Source organism: Dendrobates tinctorius, unplaced genomic scaffold (genome assembly GCF_039654945.1).
Source record: "Dendrobates tinctorius isolate UK_male_01 unplaced genomic scaffold, ASM3965494v1 ptg000293l, whole genome shotgun sequence".
Classification (NCBI taxonomy): domain Eukaryota; kingdom Metazoa; phylum Chordata; class Amphibia; order Anura; family Dendrobatidae; genus Dendrobates; species Dendrobates tinctorius.
Window position 1 is genome coordinate 6,174,432 of NW_027361960.1, and position 19,575 is coordinate 6,194,006.

General features: G+C 45.8%; 1 protein-coding gene across 1 annotated transcript in view; it reads right to left on the bottom strand.

Annotated features, from left to right (window-relative positions):
• The window catches only part of CAPN9 (calpain 9), a 305,702-nt gene that overhangs the window by 113,122 nt on the left and 173,005 nt on the right, over positions 1-19,575 (bottom strand). Inside the window, exon 9 of the mRNA XM_073560090.1 lies at positions 18,897-19,057. Coding sequence (XP_073416191.1) covers positions 18,897-19,057 — 161 coding nt within the window. The remainder of the gene's footprint in view (positions 1-18,896; positions 19,058-19,575) is intronic.

The following is a 19,575-nucleotide window of genomic DNA, read 5'->3' on the forward strand; positions in this document are numbered from 1 at the left end:
TTCTGCGGTTGGGGGCGATCTGGAGGGAGGTTCAGAGAAACATTGGAGAGGCTCAAGGCAAGTATAAATTTTTTGCAGATAAATGACATTCTGTGGGGCCGGCTTACCAGGTGGGGGATAAGGTATGTTTATCCACCAAGAATATTACATTATGGATTCCCTTTGCCAAGTTGGGTTCCAAGTTTATTGGCCCTTATGAAATTTTAGAGGTGGTTAATCCTGCGGCCTTTAGCCTGCGCTTGCCTCAGTCATTGCGGATCCCCAATGTATTCCATAAGGCGCTTCTGAAGTCATCAGTGCCTTCCTTAAGGGAGTCTCCCTCGCACCTGCCGCCTGTTGTGGTGGATGGCCAGACCGAGTATAAGGTGGAACGGGTGGTGAATTCTCGTATGCGCTGCCGTTCACTGCAATACTTGGTCCATTGGAAAGGTTACGGTCCTGAGGACTGGTCGTGGGTGCTGGCCAGTTCAGTCCATGCAGATCGGTTGGTCCGTGCCTTTCACTCTTGTTATCCAGGGAAGCCTTGAGGTCCGGTGGCCCCATTGAGAGGGGGTATTGTCACAATCCAGTCCAGAGTCTGGTTTCTGCCATCTTCTCTCTGTACTGGTCTTGCGGGGGTTAAATTCCGTGCCTCGTTTTGTAGCTGGCTGGGCTATATCAGTCCTCTGCAGCCTGTGGGCCAGTGTCAGCTATAGTCCAAGCTTCCAGGCTAGAGCCGCTGACCTGTATACCTTAGTAATCCTTCTGCCTCTGACTACCTGTACTTGTGTAGGACTCGACCTGATCTCTGGACTCCGCCTCTTGTTTTCCCTCTCTGATACCATGCTCCCCGACTGGCTTCGGCTCTGTCTTACGTCCCATGTTTTGGATACCACGTTCCTGGTAGGCTCTGATTTTTTGTTTGTCCCTGACTATGTGCTTTGTTGCTACCTCTGGTACTTCGTCTTCCCGTTTGTTGCTGACTTCAGCTTGTCTGACCACTCTTTTGTTACCTGTGACACCTGTGCTGCTGCTCTGTTTTACTACGCTGTGTGTTTGTAACTTCTCTTCCTCACCAGCACCCCCTGCTGAAGGTTGTGCTATACTGCACTGTAGCAGCACATTACAACACCCATCATATACATCCTCCAACCCATAGTCTCGTGCCCATATACCCAACATACAAATCCTCCATCCCATAGTCCAGTGCCCATATACTCATCACACATCCTACATCCCATAGTCCCATGCCCATATACCCATCATACACATCCTCCATCCCATATTCCAGTGCCCATATACCCATCATACATATCATCCATCCCATAGTCCAGTGCCCATATACCATCATACATTTCCTCCATCCCACAGTCCAGTGCCCATATACCCATCATACATATCCTCCATCCCATAGTCCAGTGCCTATATAACCACACATCCTCCATCCCATAGTCCAGTGCCCACATACCCATCAAACATATTCTCCATCCCATTGTCCAGTACACATATACCCATCACACATCCTCTATCCCATAGTCCAGTGCACATATACCCATCACACATCCTCCATCCCATAGTCCCATGCCCATATACCATCATACACATCCTCCATCCCACAGTCCAGTGACAATATACCCATCGTACATATCTTCCATCGCATAGTCCCAAGCTGGGTGGCACTGAGCAGGGAGTTCCTGGAGATGTGCTTTTATGTAACCTGGCAGTGTGGCTCTGTGTGCAGCTGCTGAGGATGCGATTTTCTTCGCTGATAACAATAGAGCGCAGCAGTAATAGAGGAGGGGGTGATTAATTTCTGTCATGTGCTTTCTGCTCCTTTCTGAGGGGTAGACAATGGCTGGGAGCTTATGTTTCTGGGGATGCTAGATTTGTCTCAGCAGACACTGACCAGACTGGGAGATAGACAGAGCTCCCAGTAACAGAGTAAAAACCGGGGTACCGCGCACAGAGACGGCAGACCATGAGTACGTGAGACTGTTTACTGCGGAGACAACAAAGGTGCACCCTGACCCCTGTGGACAGACTGAAACCAACAGAGAAGCGGAGGCCTGTATAGAGACTGAGCCCAAAGCAGAGACCGTAGCCCGTGACTATGTAAAGCTGGAGTCTGCAGTGACAGATTAGGTGTGTCCTGACCCCCGTGTGAAGTCTGTGTCCAGTGCAAAGGCAGCAGCTAGTACAAAGACAGCAGCTAGTACAAAGACAGCAGCTAGTACAAAGACAGCAGCTAGTACAAAGACAGCAGCTAGTACAAAGACAGCAACACGTGCAGAGGCAGTGATCCGTGCTGAGAGATCTAACATGGGATGGAGTGTTGTTTCCCCAGTGAGAGGCTGTTGTGCTTAGATAAAGGACTCAGAGCAGAGGGGACCCTGTTTGCCTAGTGCCCCCTCTGCCTCCAGCATTAACCCTTGAGACCCCAGTGGAGGAATGTAAAGACACAGAGTTCAGAAGGACTACATACGACAAGCGCTGCTGGTGATTCAGCGCCAATGTGGGAGAAGAGTGACCCTTCAATCAAAACCTCTTCAGACTGATAAGTGCCTTCATAGGAAAACCCCTTACAAGATTGTCAAATCCTGTTTATTCCTTTTTTGACTGTTTCCAGTGTTTGTTCTCACTATATCAATACTTCTCCGTTATTTTATGTTAGGGACTGCGGAACGCACCAAATAATATGAAAGGAGATATGAGGTGCGTTCGCAGCCCGGGGTCCACCGTGCAGAGATGGAACCTGCTGCTGAGTAATGGCGTAACAAATTGGTGGCTAAACGCTTGCTTAGGCCTGTTTCACACTTCAGTTTTTTTGTGTCAGTTAAAATCCGCCAAAATGGCGGAAAGCGGATCCGTCGGTAACTGATGTGAACGGATGCCACCGGATCCGTCTTTTTGACGGATCCGATGAATGAAGAATTTTAAAGGAGAGAGAGAGAATTTTTTCTGTCCGCCAGAAATGATTTCAGGGTTAATTTTCCGGCTGACTTCATTCCTCCGGGCATGCGCACTATAAAAATGCGGATCCTGTAGCAAAAAAAACGTTGCATGGTCCGTCCAGGCATCTCGGCGGACGCAAAATAATTGACGGATCCGCAAAAAAATGGGTCCAATGGATGGCCATCCGTCAAGTTCCACCGGTAATGCAAATCAATGGGGGAAAAAACGGATCCGCCAAAAAAAATGGAGGATACGTTTTTTTGCAAAAACGGCGGATTTTGACTGATGATCAAAAACGGAAGTGTGAAACAGGCCTTACATGTGGGTTAACTTCACCCAGTGTGAATAGAGGCGAATTCTGTTACTCCACAGAGCCGCTGAAGCAAACACCAGAGCCTGTTGTACTCACAGAGCTCGGCTGAGTGAGCGCTAATTAGGGTCACAGAGCCTGTCCTAGAAACACCGGACTAGAGCTCCTCTAGACCATCAGTGCTCGGCGCCGCGGCTGCAGTGCCAGCAAAAGGTAATAATATATTTAATCGCACCAAGTGCACACAGTGCCGCTTCGGCGGATGCCACTATCCACCTAGGACGGGGAGGAAAGCGCTAGAGGTGCACACGGCGTTGCACGGTGGTCACAGCTACCTGGTGCGGTACGATAGTGCCCGTAGCAGGGAGGCACAGTCGGATGCTAGTGTGCGTAGACTACTGGGAGCACAGTAGCTTGAGCATAGCCACCCATTGGCGCTGACTCTCACTCTGAATCCCTAACCAACATGCGTATCAAAGGGAGGGGAGTCTTAATGACTCAGTCAATGAGTCTTAATGAGTCTATACTATCGCATGGCCGCTCTTTTATAGTGTCGTCCTTCCGGGACCTTCCCTGTGGTGGACCAATCCGAGCAGGAGCGGGACCTGCGCATGTGACCTCCGACCTCCAATGAGAGGTCATCCCACGGGCATGCTCAGTACCGAAAAGATAGGACTTAGTCCCAGAAGCGTCTACTTGCTGCTGACTCAGGCATGGAGTTATAGCAGAGCCAGAGGGAGCAACCAGACGCCTAGCTTCAGCCTGGGCAAGACGCCTGGAGCAGCGACCCAGCTGAGCAGGAATCTCTGTGGCTGCAGTGGAATGGGAGACCGCAGAGAGCATGGCTCAAGATTCCCCTTGTGCAGTGGGGAAAACTCGACACCTAACATTACCCCCCCTCCTAGGGCCCCCTCCTCTCCGAGCCTCGCTACGCTCAAATGCTGCAATAAGGAGCGGAGTGTGGATGTTCTCTACCGGCTCCCAGGTCCGAGCCTCTGGACCATGACCCTTCCAGTCCACCAAATAAAACTTTTTACCACGCCCCACCCTGCGTCCCACGATGGCATTGACCTCAAACTCGTCCGAAGACAGGTTTGATGTCCCGGCAGATGACTCGGAGAACCGGGACAAGTGAATCGGCTTAAGAAGGGACACGTGGAAGGTGTCAGATATGGCCAAATGTGGGGGAAGGGCCAGGTGGTAGCCACTGGATTGATCTGCTCCAGGACCTTGAAGGGGCCAATGTAGCGAAGAGCAAATTTAGTGGACTCAACCCGCAGCCTGATATTACGGGCGGAGAGCCACACTAAGTCGCCAGGAGCAAAGGTCGGAGCGGGGCGCCGATGCGTGTCGGCGGAAGCCTTCATTCTCTCCTTAGAGGCCCGGATGGCATCCTGAGTGCCCAAATGTCACGAGCCTCAACCGCCCAGTCTGCCACCCTGGAATCGGTGGATGACACGGGCATAGGGACAGGGACATGCAGATGCTGGCCGTAGTTAAGGAGGAACGGCGTCTGACCGGTGGAGTCGGCCACCGAGTTGCTCAATGCAAACTCCGCCCATGGTAGCAAGGATGCCCAGTCATCCTGCCTGGCCGAGACAATATGTCGTAGGTATGTGACCAGGGTCTGATTGGCTCTCTCAACCAACCCATTCGTCTCGGGGTGGTAGGCCGAGGAGAGATTTAGCTCAATACTGAGCAGACTACAGAGCTCTCTCCAGAACCGAGATGCAAACTGGGAGCCCCGGTCACTGACTATCTTGTCTGGCATACCATGCAGGCGAAAGACGTGTTTAATGAACACAGCTGCCAGGCCTCGTGCAGAAGATAGCCGCGAGAATAGTACCAGGTGCACCATTTTAGAAAAATGATCGGTGACAATCCAGATGACCGTGCTGCCACTGGACTTAGGCAGGCCGACCACAAAGTCCATGCCGACCATCTCTCAAGGTCTGTCCGCCACCGGCAGGGGGTAAAGTAGCCCGGCAGGCCTCTGACGAGAAGACCTGCTCTGGGCGCAGGAAACATATGCCCGAATATAATCTCCCACGTCTCGGGCCATGTGGGGCCACCAATATGTCCTTGCCAAGAGTTCGGTGGTCCGCTTCGTCCCAAAGTGACCTCCCACCCTGGATGCGTGGGCCCAAGAGAGAACCTCTGCCGCAGACAGGCGGGGACAAAGGTCTTGCCCGGGGGCACCGATTCAAGAGCGACCGGGGCCACAGTCCTCAAGCTCTCAGATGGGACGATTAGCCAAGGCTGTTTCCTTCCTCCAATGACACCACGGAGCGAGAGAGAACATCGTCCAGGACATTCCTCTCACCGGACAGATAGTGAAGGGTGAAACAGAATCAAGAGAAAAACAGCGACCATCTGGCCTGGCGGGAATTCAGCCGCTGGGCCGTTTGTAGATATAAAAGGTTTTTATGGTCGGTGTACACCTGGAAGGGGAACTGCACACCCTCCAGGAGGTGTCTCCACTCAGAAAAGGTCACCTTCATGGCCAACAACTCCCTGTCCCTGATGGAATAGTTCCTCTCCGCCGGTGAAAAGTTCTTAGAGAAGAAGAAGCAGGGATGCTTCCGACCTTGAGCATCCATCTGATAAAGGACCGCTCCGGCACCGACGGACAAGGCATCTACCTCCAGGATAAATGGTTTATCCACATCGGGACAGCAGAGGATGGGAGCGCCAGCGAAATGTGTCTTGATGGCGGAAAAGGCCTCGGAGAACTGTTCAGACCATACTTTAGGATTGGCTCCCTTTTTGGTGAGGGTGACCAAAGGAGCCACCAAGGTGGAGAAATGGGGAATGAACTGGCGATAATAGTTAACGAACCCCAAAAAGCGCTGCACCGCCTTAAGGAAGTGGAGTTCTTGCCAGTCCATTACCGCCTGCAATTTGGCCGGATCCATAGCCAAACCCTGGGTCGAGATGATATAGCCCAGGAAAGGCAAGGACGACTGCTCAAACTGGCACTTCTCCAACTTGGCGTAGAGGGAGTGCGCTCGCAGGTGGGCGAAGACCTTGCAGCCGTCTCTCCGGTGGGAAGCCAAATCTGGAGAGAAGATAAGAATGTCGTCCAGATAGACCACCACCAAAGTGGAGAGCATATCCCAGAAGATGTCATTTACAAAGTCTTGGAAGATGGCTGGGGCATTACAGAGGCCGAAGGGCATGACCAGATACTCATAGTGGCCATCCCTGGTGTTAAAGGCCGTCTTCCATTCGTCCCCCGCATGAATACGTATCAGATTATAGGCTCCCCGCAGATCCAACTTGGAAAATACCCTCGCTCCACGTAACCTATCGAACAGTTCCGATATCAAGGGCAGAGGATACTTGTTCTTAACGGTTATGGCGTTAAGGCCCCTGTAATCGATGCAGGGGCGTAATTCTCCATTCTTCTTTTGTACAAAGAAGAATCCCACTCCCGCCGGTGACACCAACTTCCTAATGAATCCTCTTGCTAGATTCTCCCTGATATACTGAGACATGGCCTCTGTCTCTGGGAGAGATAAGGGGTAGACTCGACCCCGCAGAGGCTCAGCACCGGGCAAGAGGTAAATAGGACAGTCATAAGGGCGGTGCAGCGGAAGGGTCTCCGCCGCCTTCTTGGAGAAAACGTCTGCATACTGCTGATAGGGCTTGGGAAGTGAGGAGAGATCTGCGGGAACCTCAGAGGTAGTGACCTGTACACAGTCCCTCAGACACCTACCCTCGCAGGACTTGCTCCAACCAAGAATTTTCCCCGAGGACCACTCTATATGAGGAGAGTGAAATCGTAGCCAGGGAACCCCTAAGAGGACCTGGTCGATACCTTCGGGCATAACAAGGAGAGATAACATCTCCTTATGAGAAGGAGACAGTGAGAGCCTCAGTGGAGCCGTCTGGTGGGTGATCTGGGACGGTAGTGTCTCACCATTCACCACTCTGATAGTGACTGGTTGGGGTAGCAAGACCAGGGGGATTGCGTGCTGTTGGGCGAAGGCAGATGACATGATATTGCCCTCCGCCCCAGAGTCCACGCAAACCTCCACGATCAGAGTGGAAGAATTGAACTCCAGCGCCCCTTTAAACAAGAGCTTGGAGGAGAAAGTCGCTGTGTCTATTAGGCCCCCTCTGATAACCACTAGACATGAGCATTTCCCTACCGCTGTGGGCACTGGTTGGCAAGGTGACCAGTCTACCGACAACGGAAACAGACCGGGGGTACCCACGCGGACCGGAACTTGGAACCCGTGCGGGACACCTCCATGGCCTCTGGAGACTCGGGAGCCGGACCAGGAGGTTCCAGCAGTCTAGCGAAAGTTGGGGCCAACCTATAGCGTTGACTGGACTTGGAGCGCTCCAGCCCTCGCTCCGTGAAACGAAGGTTAATTCGGGTGGAGACAGTAATGAGCTCCTCCAGAGTGGTGGGCACCTCCCTGGTGAACAGGGCGATTTTGACATGATCAGCCAGACCTCTCCAGAATATAGGTATGAGAACCTTATCTGGCCACTCCAGCTCTGAGGCCAGAGTCCTGAAGAGGATGGCATACTGGCTGACCAGAGACGAACCCATAGGGCCAGCAACTGAAGTGCGGTGTCGTGCGTGACCCGAGCCCCAGGAAAACCTGCTTCAGAGTGACCAGAAAATGGATGGCACTCTGTACCACGGGATTCCCATGCTCCCACAGTGGGGTGGCCCACTCCATGGCCCTGCCTGACAGGAGGGAGATGATGAATCCCACCTTAGCCCGCTCATAGGGAACTCTAGATGAATGGAGCACTGACTCACAAAACCCCTGCATGATGCACTATCACCCGAGAACTTCTCGGGCAGCGGGAGGCGGGACAAAGTCAGAGCAGGGATGGCCGTGGAGACACAGGAGACAGCCTCTGTGGCTGCTTGAACAGTGACCGAGGTAATATCTGCAGCTGAGGTGGAACACTCTAGCGCTGCCAACCTGCCCTCCCGCTGCTGGATGTACCTATGCAGTCGCTGTTCATCCGCCATTACTAGCCACACCCTGGCGCTAGTATAATGTTAGGGACTGCGGAACGCACCAAATAATATGAAAGGAGATATGAGGTGCGTTCGCAGCCCGGGGTCCACCGAGCAGAGATGGAACCTGCTGCTGAGTAATGGCGGAACAAGATAGTGGCTAAACGCTTGCTTACACGTGGGTTAACTTCACCCAGTGTGAATAAAGGCGAACTCTGTTGCTCTACAGAGCCGCTGAAACAAACGCCGGAGCCTGTTGTACTCAGAGCTCGGCTGAGTGAGCACTAATTAGGGTCACAGAGCTTTGTCCTAGAAAAACAGAAGTAGAGCTCCTCTGGACCATCAGCGCTCAGCACCGCGACTGCGGTGCCAGCAAAACGTATTAATATATTTAATCGCACCAAGTGCACACAGTGCCGCTTCGGCGGACGCCACTAACCACCCAGGACAGGGAGGAAAGCGCTAGAGGTGCGCACGGCGGTCACAGCTACCTGGTGCGGTACGACACTGCCCGTAGCAGGGAGGCACAGTCGGATGCTAGTGTGCGTAGACTACTGGGAGCACAGTGGCTTGAGCATAGCCACCCATTGGCGCTGACTCTCACTCTGAATCCCTAACCAACATGCATAGCAAAGGGAGGGGAGTCTTAATGAGTCAGTCACCAGATACATGCATCCATCATCATACACACAAATAAGCATAAGAGTCTATACAAGCGCATGGCCGAGCGGAGATGCGACTCTTTTATAGTGGCGTCCTTCCGGGACCTTCCCTGTGGTGGACCAATCCGAGCAGGAGCGGGACCTCCAATGAGAGGTCGTCTCACGGGCATGCTCAGTACCGAAAAGATAGGACTTAGTCCCAGAAGCTTCTACTTGCTGCTGACTCAGGCATGGAGTTATACAGTAGCAGAGTCTGAAGGAGCAACCAGACGCCTAGAAGCAGCCTGGGCAAGACGCCTGGAGCGGTGACCCTGCTGAGCAGGAATCTCTGCGGCTGCAGAGGAATGGAGACCGCAGAGAGCATGGCTTGAGATTCCCCCTGTGCAGTAGGGAAAACTCGATGCCTAACATTTTGCCTGTATTATTCCCTGTAAATAAACCCCCCCTTTAACTGTTGGTCTGTCTGTTCCGTGGTGACATTCTCATTCCTGCACTTTATTACATATATTAGATATTTATTTTTATACATATTAGACATATATATATATATATATATATATATATATATATATATATATATATATATATATATATATATATATATATATATATATATTAGATATTATATATATTGTAATGTTCCACACCGTGGACGGGGATTACTCACATTGCTGGTCTTGGAGATAAATACTGGCACACTCAGGGTTAAAACGAGTCCATTATGTTTATTTGCTCCATAAACCTCACAACAACGAAACAAGGTTTCCAGCCTTCACAGCAGTTGAAAGCAACATAAATAGTCCTTAGCTGGGCTTTGTTCCCTCAGGCCCTGTGCACACACAGGCCAGGGCAATGTCCAGCCCGGAGGCTCCGACTTGAGACGTGCACACAGGAGGGCTTCTCCTTCCCGCACAGAGACCACTCTGTAATGTCCCACCTGGACACATGGAAGTCTGTGTACACTCCCAGACTCCCAAACACTCACTTTCCATGTGCTAAACACAGCCTCCACTATGTGGGTTGTAACCACTCCCAGTTACCTAACACATGGCTAGTCACATGATCATGACCTCATCACAGGTCCTGACACCTGCAGGTCCTGAAGCAAAACAGGGGTACAGTCAACACCCTCACCCAGAGGTGAGGCAATATGGATAACCAGAACCTGCCATCTCATAGCTACCCGCAACCTGGACCCAGTGCACTAAATGATGTCTTTAGTGCTCATGTACACTAGAGACAAAATACTCCGGGTTGCATTGCAGGAAGCATCCATCCATGTGCCATATACCTCCCATTAACCACGCGACCACCCGTCACACCACAATATATATATATTTTTATTATACGGGGCTTTGCGTGTGGCTATATGGAGTGGGTGGGGCTATGTGGAGTGGGCGTGGCTTGACACACACTCATTTTTATATACCGTATATATATATATATATATATGTATATATATATATATATATATATATATATATATATATATATATATAGATAGATAGTGACACATATATGTGTATATATACATAGATAAATAGAAGTAAAGTCGATAATTCAGCAGCCGTGGTAGTATAAAACCACAGCAGGAGCATAGTAAATACAAATAGAATAGGTAGATATATAGACATCCAAATACAATTAGTACAGTGTGTGTGGTGCAACTTACTGTACATGTATTTAATTAATAAAAGATTATTTTTCTGAAAAAGTGGCGTGGGTTCCTGTGTAATTTTCGTACCAGCAGAGGGAAAGCCGACGGCTGGGGGCAGATCTTTATAGCCTGGGAAGGGGGCAATACCCATGGAGCTTCCCAGTCTATTAACCCTTTTGTGACAATGGACGTTCTATTCCGTCCATGTGCCCTGGGTCTTATTGCCCATGGACGGAATAGTATGTCATACGCAATCAGCCTCGCTCACGGGGGGAGCGCGGCTGATCGCGGCCAAGTGTCAGCTGATTCTCACAGCTGACACCCGGCACTAAGTGCCAGGATCGGTCATGGACCGCTTCCGGCACTTTAACCTTCGGCACACTGCGATCAAACATGTTTGCAGCGTTCCGGGAGCAGGCAGAGGGGCTGTCGGCTCTGACAGCCCCTCTGCCTTAGGATCGGAGACCATGCGGCATGACGCAGGGTCCCGATCGCTCCCATGGTAACCCGATGTCGTCGTGACGACATCCGAGTTACCAGAGCTCAGAGACTTCCTGTCATGCGCAGAGCTGCATGCCATATAAGCGATCAGCCTGCACAAAATGAGTGTCCCATAGTGGACATAGTGTAAAACATAGAATGAAATAAAAAAAAAAAATTTAAATTGTAAAAATATTTTAACCCCTTTCTGACATTAGACGCACTATCCCGTCCACGGTACCCGGGCCCCTATGACCAGGGACGGGATAGTAAGTCTAAGCAATCAGCTGACACCCGGCACATTAACCCCTAGCACACTGCGATCAAACATGATCGCAGTGTACCGGAGGATTAGGGAAGCATCGTCAGGGAGGGGGCTCCCTCCGTGCTTCCCTGAGACCCCCGCAGCAGCACGGGGGCCTGCAGGGAGGTGTCTTTCTCAGTGCCTGCAGAGAGCAGGCTCTGAGAAAGCCTCCATCAGAGCCTGCAGATCGCCGATCTGACACACTGCTGTGAAAGGTGTCAGATCAGCGATCTGACTTATTACAATAATGTCCCCCCCGGGACAATGTAATAAAGTAAAAAAAAAAAGTGTAAAAGTAATTTATAAAAAAAAAAAAAAAAAAAAAAAAAAAAAAAAAAAAAAATCGCTAAATAAATAAAAAAATATTCCCTAATAAATTCATTTTTTGGAAATAATAATAAAAAAAACAATAAACGACCCGCCCTATAAAATGGTCCCACTAGTTAACCCCTTTAGTGAACCCCTTAAAAAATAAAAATAAAATATGAAGCAAAAAACAATGTTTTATCATTAAACCGCCAAACAAAAAGTGCGATAAAGCGAGATAAAAAAAGACGCATATAAATAAACATGGTACCGCTGAAAACGTCATCTTGTCCTGCAAAAAAAATGAGTTGCCATACAGCATCATCGGTGAAAAAATAAAAAGTTATAGCTCGCAGAATATAGCGATGCAAAAATAATTATTTTTTATATAAAATAGTTTTCATTGCATAAAAGTGCCAGACATAAAAAAAACGACATAAATGAGGTATCGCTGTAATCATACTGACCCGAAGAATAAAACTGCTTTATCAATTTTACCACACGTGGAACGGTGTAAACGCACCCCCCAAAAGAAATTCATGAAATGCTGGTTTTTGTTCATTCTGCGTCCCAAAAATCAGAATAAAAAGCGATCAAAAAATGTCATGTGCCCGAAAATGGTACCAATAAAAACGTCAACTCGTCCCGCAAAAAATAAGACCTCACATGACTCAGTGGGTCAAAATACGGAAAAATTATAGCTCTTAAAATGTGGTGATGCAAAAAATATTTTTACAATAAAAAACGTATTTTAGCGTATGACAGCTGCCAAACATAATAACCCGCCATAAATAGTAAATCAAACCCCCTTTATCACCCCCCTTATCTAGGAAAAAATAATAAAAAAAAATGTATTTATTTCCATTTTCCCATTAGGGCTAGGGCTGAGATTAGGGTTAGGGGTGTGTTGGGTTTGGAGTTAGAATTGGGGGGGTTGCCACTGTTTAGGCATATCAGGTGCTCTCCAAACGCAACATGGCATCTGATCTCAATTCCAGCCAATTCTGTTTTGAAAAAGTCAAACGGTGCTCCTTCCCTTCCAAGCTCTGCCATGTGCTCAAACACAGGTTTACCCCCACATATTGGGTATCAGCCTACTCAGGACAAATTGCACAACAACTTTTGCAGTTCAATTTCTCCTGTTACCCTTGGGAAAATTAAAAATTGGGGGCAAAAATATCATTTTTGTAGAAAAAAATATGATTTTTTTATTTTTATGACTACGTTATATACTTGTGTGAAGCACTTGGGGGTTCAAAGTGCTCACTACACATCTAGATAAATTCCTTAGGGGGTCTAGTTTCCAAAATGGGGTCACTTGTGGGGGGGTTTCAACAGTTTAGGCACATCAGAGGCTCTCCAAACACGACATGACACCCACAGACCTTTCCATCAAAGTCTGCATTCCAAAACGTCACTACTTCCCTTCCAAGCCCCGATGTTTACTCATACAGTAGTTTTCTCCCACATATGTGATATCAGCATACTCAGGCCAAATTGAACAATAACTTTTGGGGTCCATTTTCACCTGTTACCCTTGGGAAAATAAAAAAAACTGGGGACTAATAGATCATGTTTGTGGAAAAAAATATGATTTTTTTATTTTCACGCCCGGGAGTTATAAACTTCTGTGAAGCACTTGGGGGTTCAAAGTGCTCACCACACATCTAGATAAGTTCCTTGGGGGTCTAGTTTGCAAAATGGTGTCATTTGTGGGGGGTTTCCACTGTTTAGGCACATCAGGGGCTTTACAAACGCGACATGGCGTCCGCTATCAATTCCAGCCAAAAAAGTCAAATGGTGCTGCTTCCCTTCAGAGCTCTGCCATGCGCCGAAATAGTCATTTACCACCACATATGGGGTATCAGCGGACTCAGAACAAATTGCACAATAACTTTTGGTGTCCTGTTACCCTTGGGAAACTAAGAATTTGGGGTGAAAAGATCATTTTTGTGGAAAAAATATGATTTTTTAATTGTACGGCTGTACGTTATAAACTTCGGTGAAGCCCTTGAGGGTTCAAAGTTCTCACCACATATCTAGATAAGTTCCTTGGGGGGTCTAGTTTCCAAAATGGGGTCACTTGTGGGGGGTTTCCACTGTTTAGGCACATCAGGGGCTCTCCAAACGTGACATGGCATCCGATTTGAATTCCAGCCAATTTTGCATTGAAAAAGTCAAACGGCGCTCATTCCCTTCCGAGCTCTGCCATGCGCCGAAACAGTGGTTCCCCCCACATATCAGGTATCAGCGTACTCAGGACAAATTGTACAATAACTTTTGCAGTCCAATTTCTCCTGTTACCCTTGGTAAAATAAAAAAAATTGGACCTGAAGTAATTTCTTTCTGAAAAAAAGTTAAATGTTCGTTTTTTTAAACATTCAAAAAATTAATGTGAAGCACCTGAAGGGTTAATAAACTTCTTGAATGTTGTTTTGAGTACCTTGAGGGGTGCAGTTTTTAGAACGGTGTCACTTTTGGGTATTTTCTTTCATATAGACCCCTCAAAGTGACTTCAAATGTGATGTGGTACCTGAAAATAAAATGATGTTGTGAAAATGAGAAATTGCTGGCCAACTTTTAACCCTTATAACTTCCTAACAAAAAAAATTTTGGTACCAAAATTGTGCTGATGTAATGTAAACATTTGGGAAATGTCATTTATTAAGTTTTTTGTGTGCCATATCTCTGTGATTTAAGGGCATAAAAATTCAAAGTTCTCAAAATAGCGAAATTTTCGCCAAATTTCCATTTTTTTCACATATAAACGCAAGTTACATGAATGAAATTTTACCACTAACATGAAGTACAATATGTCATGAGAAAACATTGTCAGAATCACCAGGATCCATTGAAGTGTTCCAGAGTTATGATCTCATAAAGGGACAGTGGTCAGTATTGTAAAAATTGGCCTGGTCATTAACATGCAAACCACCCTTGGAGGTAAAGGGGTTAATGTCAGCTCACAGCTGTATACTTAGCCTTCACTGGCTGTTAAAATGGGGGACTCTAAAAAAAAAATGACATAGGGTCCCCCTATAATTAACAACCAGCAAAGGCTATGCAGACAGCTGCGGGCTGATATTAATAGCCAAACAAGGGGCCATGGATACTGGCCCCTTACTGGCTCAAAACATCAGCTCTCAGCTGCCCTGCCAATTCTGGCACTTAACCTTGCACTTCCCACTTGACTTGTAGCGGTGGCAAGTGGGGTAATCGATAAGGGGTGTTGATGTCACCTTTATATTGTCCGGTGACATCAAGCCCATGGATTAGTAATGGAGAAGTGTCTATAAGACACCTATCTATTACTAATCCTATAATTGTATGGTAAATAAAGACACAGCCAGAATAAAGTCCTTTATTTGAAATAAGACTAAACACAGTTTTCCATTTTTATTTAAATGCCTAGTGAAGCCCTCGATCTCCTGTAATAAGAGTAAAATAATAAAACAACAATATACCATGAATATAAAACAATCCAGCTCACCGATCAGGACATCATGAGGCTCGGAGCACGGAACCGCCGTGTCTTGGCGTACGGAACCGCCGTGTCTTGGCGTATAGAATTCCAATGAAAAGAAAATCCAGCTCCATGATGAAGTGAAAAAACAATTCTTTATTCACTCAACAAAAAGTTGCGTTATCAATGCGTTTCAGGCGTCACAGCATCCTTAGTTATGGGTGCTGTGACGCCTGAAACGCGTTGATAACACAGCTTTTTGTTCGTACTATGCTGAATTTTATTCTCTATTTTTGCAAAAATCTGAGTGAATATTGTTTTTTCACTTCATCGTTGAGCTGGATTTTCTTTTCATTGGATTACAAGCGTGGCACCAAACAACAGACAGTTATGGTATTTTTTTTTTTTCCATTTTAGTTTTTACAGGAGATCGAGGGCTTCGCTGGAATTAGGTGAGGTCGTAAGTATGGCTTAATTGAGATTATAAAAGGAGTCTGCGACATTTTTTAGATTAAAGGACTTTGTTCTGGCTGTGTCTTTATTTACCATGTAACTATAGGATTAGTAACGGATAGGTGTCTTATAGATGCCTCTCCATTACGATCCTTGAGGCTTGATGTCACCTGACAATGCAAAGGTGACATCAACCCCACAAATATGAACCCCAATTGCCAACGCTACCAGCCAAGTGGGAAGAGCTGGGCAGAGCGCCAGAATTGGTGCATCTAATAGATTTGCCTTTTCTGGGCAGCGGCGGGCTGCTATTTTTGGGCTGGGGGGGTAAATATCCATGGCCCCTTACCAGCCTGAGAATACAGCCCCCAGTTCTGAGCTTTAGCAAGCCTGATTGTCAAAAATGGGGGGGACCCCACGCCGCTTTTAAAAGAAATTATTTATTTAAATAATTTTTTTTAAAAACAGCGTGGGGACCCCTCTATACTTGATAACCAGCCTTGCTGAAGCTGAGGGTTGCAGCCCCCAGCTGTGTGTTTTGCATGGTTGGTTGTAGAAAATACAGGGGAACCCACACCATTTTTTTCATTTATTTATTTATAGCTCAGGCAATGAATACCCCCATCAGCTGCTCCTGCTGTCACTGTTATTAGCAGCAGCAGGGGTAGGCTGATGGGAGTAATAGCACCATCATCCGCCACCTCCTGACTCTTTTATTACTTACATATAACTCTCATCATTCTCGCCTGCTTGCGCTGATTGCCGATAGAGCAGGGGAGAATGTTGAGAGCCGAGTTCAGCACCCGGCGTCGGGGAACAGCGATTACTGTAATGCTTTTTCCCTGGTACCCGTCCGTGTGGTACTGATGCGGCACACGTGTGCCACACGTATTACAGACATGAACACTGACATCTCCTGTACCGGAAATATCAGGACGTGTGAAAGAGGTCTTATAGCGGGTTTTCATATTTGGCTGCTGGTACACACTAAAAAACGCTTTTTATTTAAAAAAAAATAGTTTTTGCATCACCACATTTTTAGAGCTATAATTTTTCCATATTTTGGCCCACAGATTCATGTGAGGTCTTGTTTTTTGTGGGACGAGCTGACGTTTTTATTGGTATCATTTTCGAGCACATGACTTTTTTGATCGCTTTCTATTCTGATTTTTGGGAGGCAGAATGAACAAAAAACAACAGTTCATGAATTTCTTTTTTTTGGGGGGAGGGTTAATGCCATTCCATGTGTGGTAACATTGATAAAGCAGTTTTATTTTTCCACTGATGGAGCTATATGGCTGCTTCTTTTTTGCGGGACAAGATGACATTTTCATGTTTATTTATATCCGTCTTTTTGATCACATGTTATTCCACTTTGTGTTCGGTGGTATGATGATAAAGCATTGTTTTTTGACTTGCTTTTTATATTTTTATGGTGTTCACTAAAGGGGCTAACTAGTGGGACAGTTTTATAGGTCAGGTCATTGCGGACATGGCGATACCAAATATGTGTACTTTTATTGTTTATATTTTTTTTTTCATTCAAATATACCGTAATATATTGATTTTTTTTATTTTTGGTTTTTTAAAAAATATTTTTGCAATTTTAATTTTTTTTTTTTTACTTTTTTCTAACTTTTTTACTTAGTCCCACTATGGGAAAATCATTTTTTGCAGGCTGATCACTTCCATAGAATGCAAATGAAACAGCATCTACATGTCATAGAAGCCTTCAGCACTGCACTGACAGGGAAAGATGCTGATCATGTACTGTGCATGATCAACAAGTTTCCTAGCTCAGGTGACCCAGATGTTGTCATGATGACATCCGTTCACCATGGCAAAGATCAGGATGCAGCGTCACGCCTCGGTGTCTCCAATCCAAAGGCAGAGGGGCCGTCACCCCTGTGATGGCTGCCGGAATGCTGTGATCGTGTTCGATCACAGTATTTGGGGGTTAAATTACCATGAGCGGTATGTGACCATTCCTGGCACCTAGTGCCAGTTGTCAGCTGTCAGAATCAGTTGACACCCAACTGCGATTGCCTGCGCACCCCCTGTAAGCACGGCCGATCGTAATGACATAATGATCTGTCCATGGTCAAATTGGCCCAGGTCATATGGACGGATCACTACATCTGATGTGAGAAACGGGTTAATATTAACATTATGCTAGAAAATCTCTTGGAACAGGTATCAGTATGGCAAAATGGCGACAATTTATGTAATGAAGTAACAAGTATATAATTGTCTAGAATATGAATGTAAACCCTGCTACTACATTATAATAAGGAAATCATATAGGAAATATGTTCCATTATGACCATAATATCAATATATATATAAAATAAATAAATCTTTATTGAAAATTTCTTAAGAGAATTTGAAACAAACAGTTAAGCTATTTTATAAAAACGCATCACACTCCAACACGGAGAATAAATATAACAAAATATATAAACATGACACTAAATGAATATTATATGGTAATGAAATATGTCAGGATACATATATAAAGTAAGAATTTACTGTTAGTGGAGGTGACAGCCAAGTCCCCAACACGCGTTTCGATGCTAATGCCTTCTTCTGATATTTTTCATTACCATGTCACAGTATGTTATTAAGGATTGTTAGACTGACTTCTTATCTTGTCCAGACTCACCTATTGTGACAGATGCGTTGCTTCTTTGGACTATTTCACTTTGTCTCTCTAATGCTGCATATTGAAATTCATTTAGTGTCATTTTTATATATCTTGTTATATTTACCCTCTGTGTTAGAGTGTGATATCATTTTATAAAATGGTTTAACTGTGTGTCTCATTCTCTTAATACATTTTCAACAAAGATGTATGTATTTTGTATCTATTCATATTATGGTCATAATTGCACGTATTTCCAATATGATTTCCTAAGTAATTCTGGTGCATCACCATATATAACTACTCATGAGTCTAATTATTACATATATAACTTTTACTCACTGACTATTCATGTACTTACTGTATGCAAATTGCCTATATTTGATTGAATGTACAATATAATAACTAGCAGTATTATAGATAAAAGGGTCTTTCTGGGATTTTACAATTCTTGGCCAAAAGTAAGGATTATTATACAATAAATAACTATTACTTAGCCACAGCATTATCCACCAGTAGTTTTGTGTGCCTCATATTATACACATGACTACTGCAGGTAGTCACTGGGGCTCAATGGTGATGCTTGCATGTGCAGTATGTGAATTCTGAGGCCAGTAATTAGTTGCAGTAGCCAAGTATACAGGTTATTTTTCAACAAACTAATAATATGCGTTTTTTAGAATGATTTAACTTGTGAAATACCTAGAAAGTTTCGGCATCCTCCGGCAGTAGATCCCCGAACCCAGCTTCCTTGGTGAACTGTCACTTCCCACTTATGTTCTGTGTCATCGTCTAGAGCATCAGGTGTAAGGTTACAAATTTCAACTTTATCAAAGTATCTCTTGAAGTCCTCAAATTTCATCCTATACACAAGTAAAAATGTTAGGGAATCAAAGTGTTTAGCAAATTGAAGTATGCATTAAAAAAAGCAAAGCGGTCAGGATGGGGAAAGTTATTTAAGAAAGGGGCCTTAATGGATAACATTATTAAGGGATGGAGAACATGGAGGTCATGATGGGGGTCATTATAACAGGATGTGTGGCACATTATTTAAGAAAGGGGCCAGGATAACAGGATGGGGTTAAGGGGAGTCATTATTAAAATATGGAAGCCGATTATTACAAGATGGTTGCCAGAATTACTGTTTAGTGTCCAGAAAGTGAAACATGCATTATTAGTTTTTGGTAGAAATTAGGGGACATAATTATTGCATAGTGCCAACTGAGCTACATTATTACTGTATAGGGGTGTTTATGTACAATGTTACTGTATGGAGCCAATAGGACATTATTACTTTGTGGAGGTCAGAAAAGTGGACACTATTATTACACAATGGGGGGCATTAATATATCCTATATTTTGTGACACATATACTATTAAT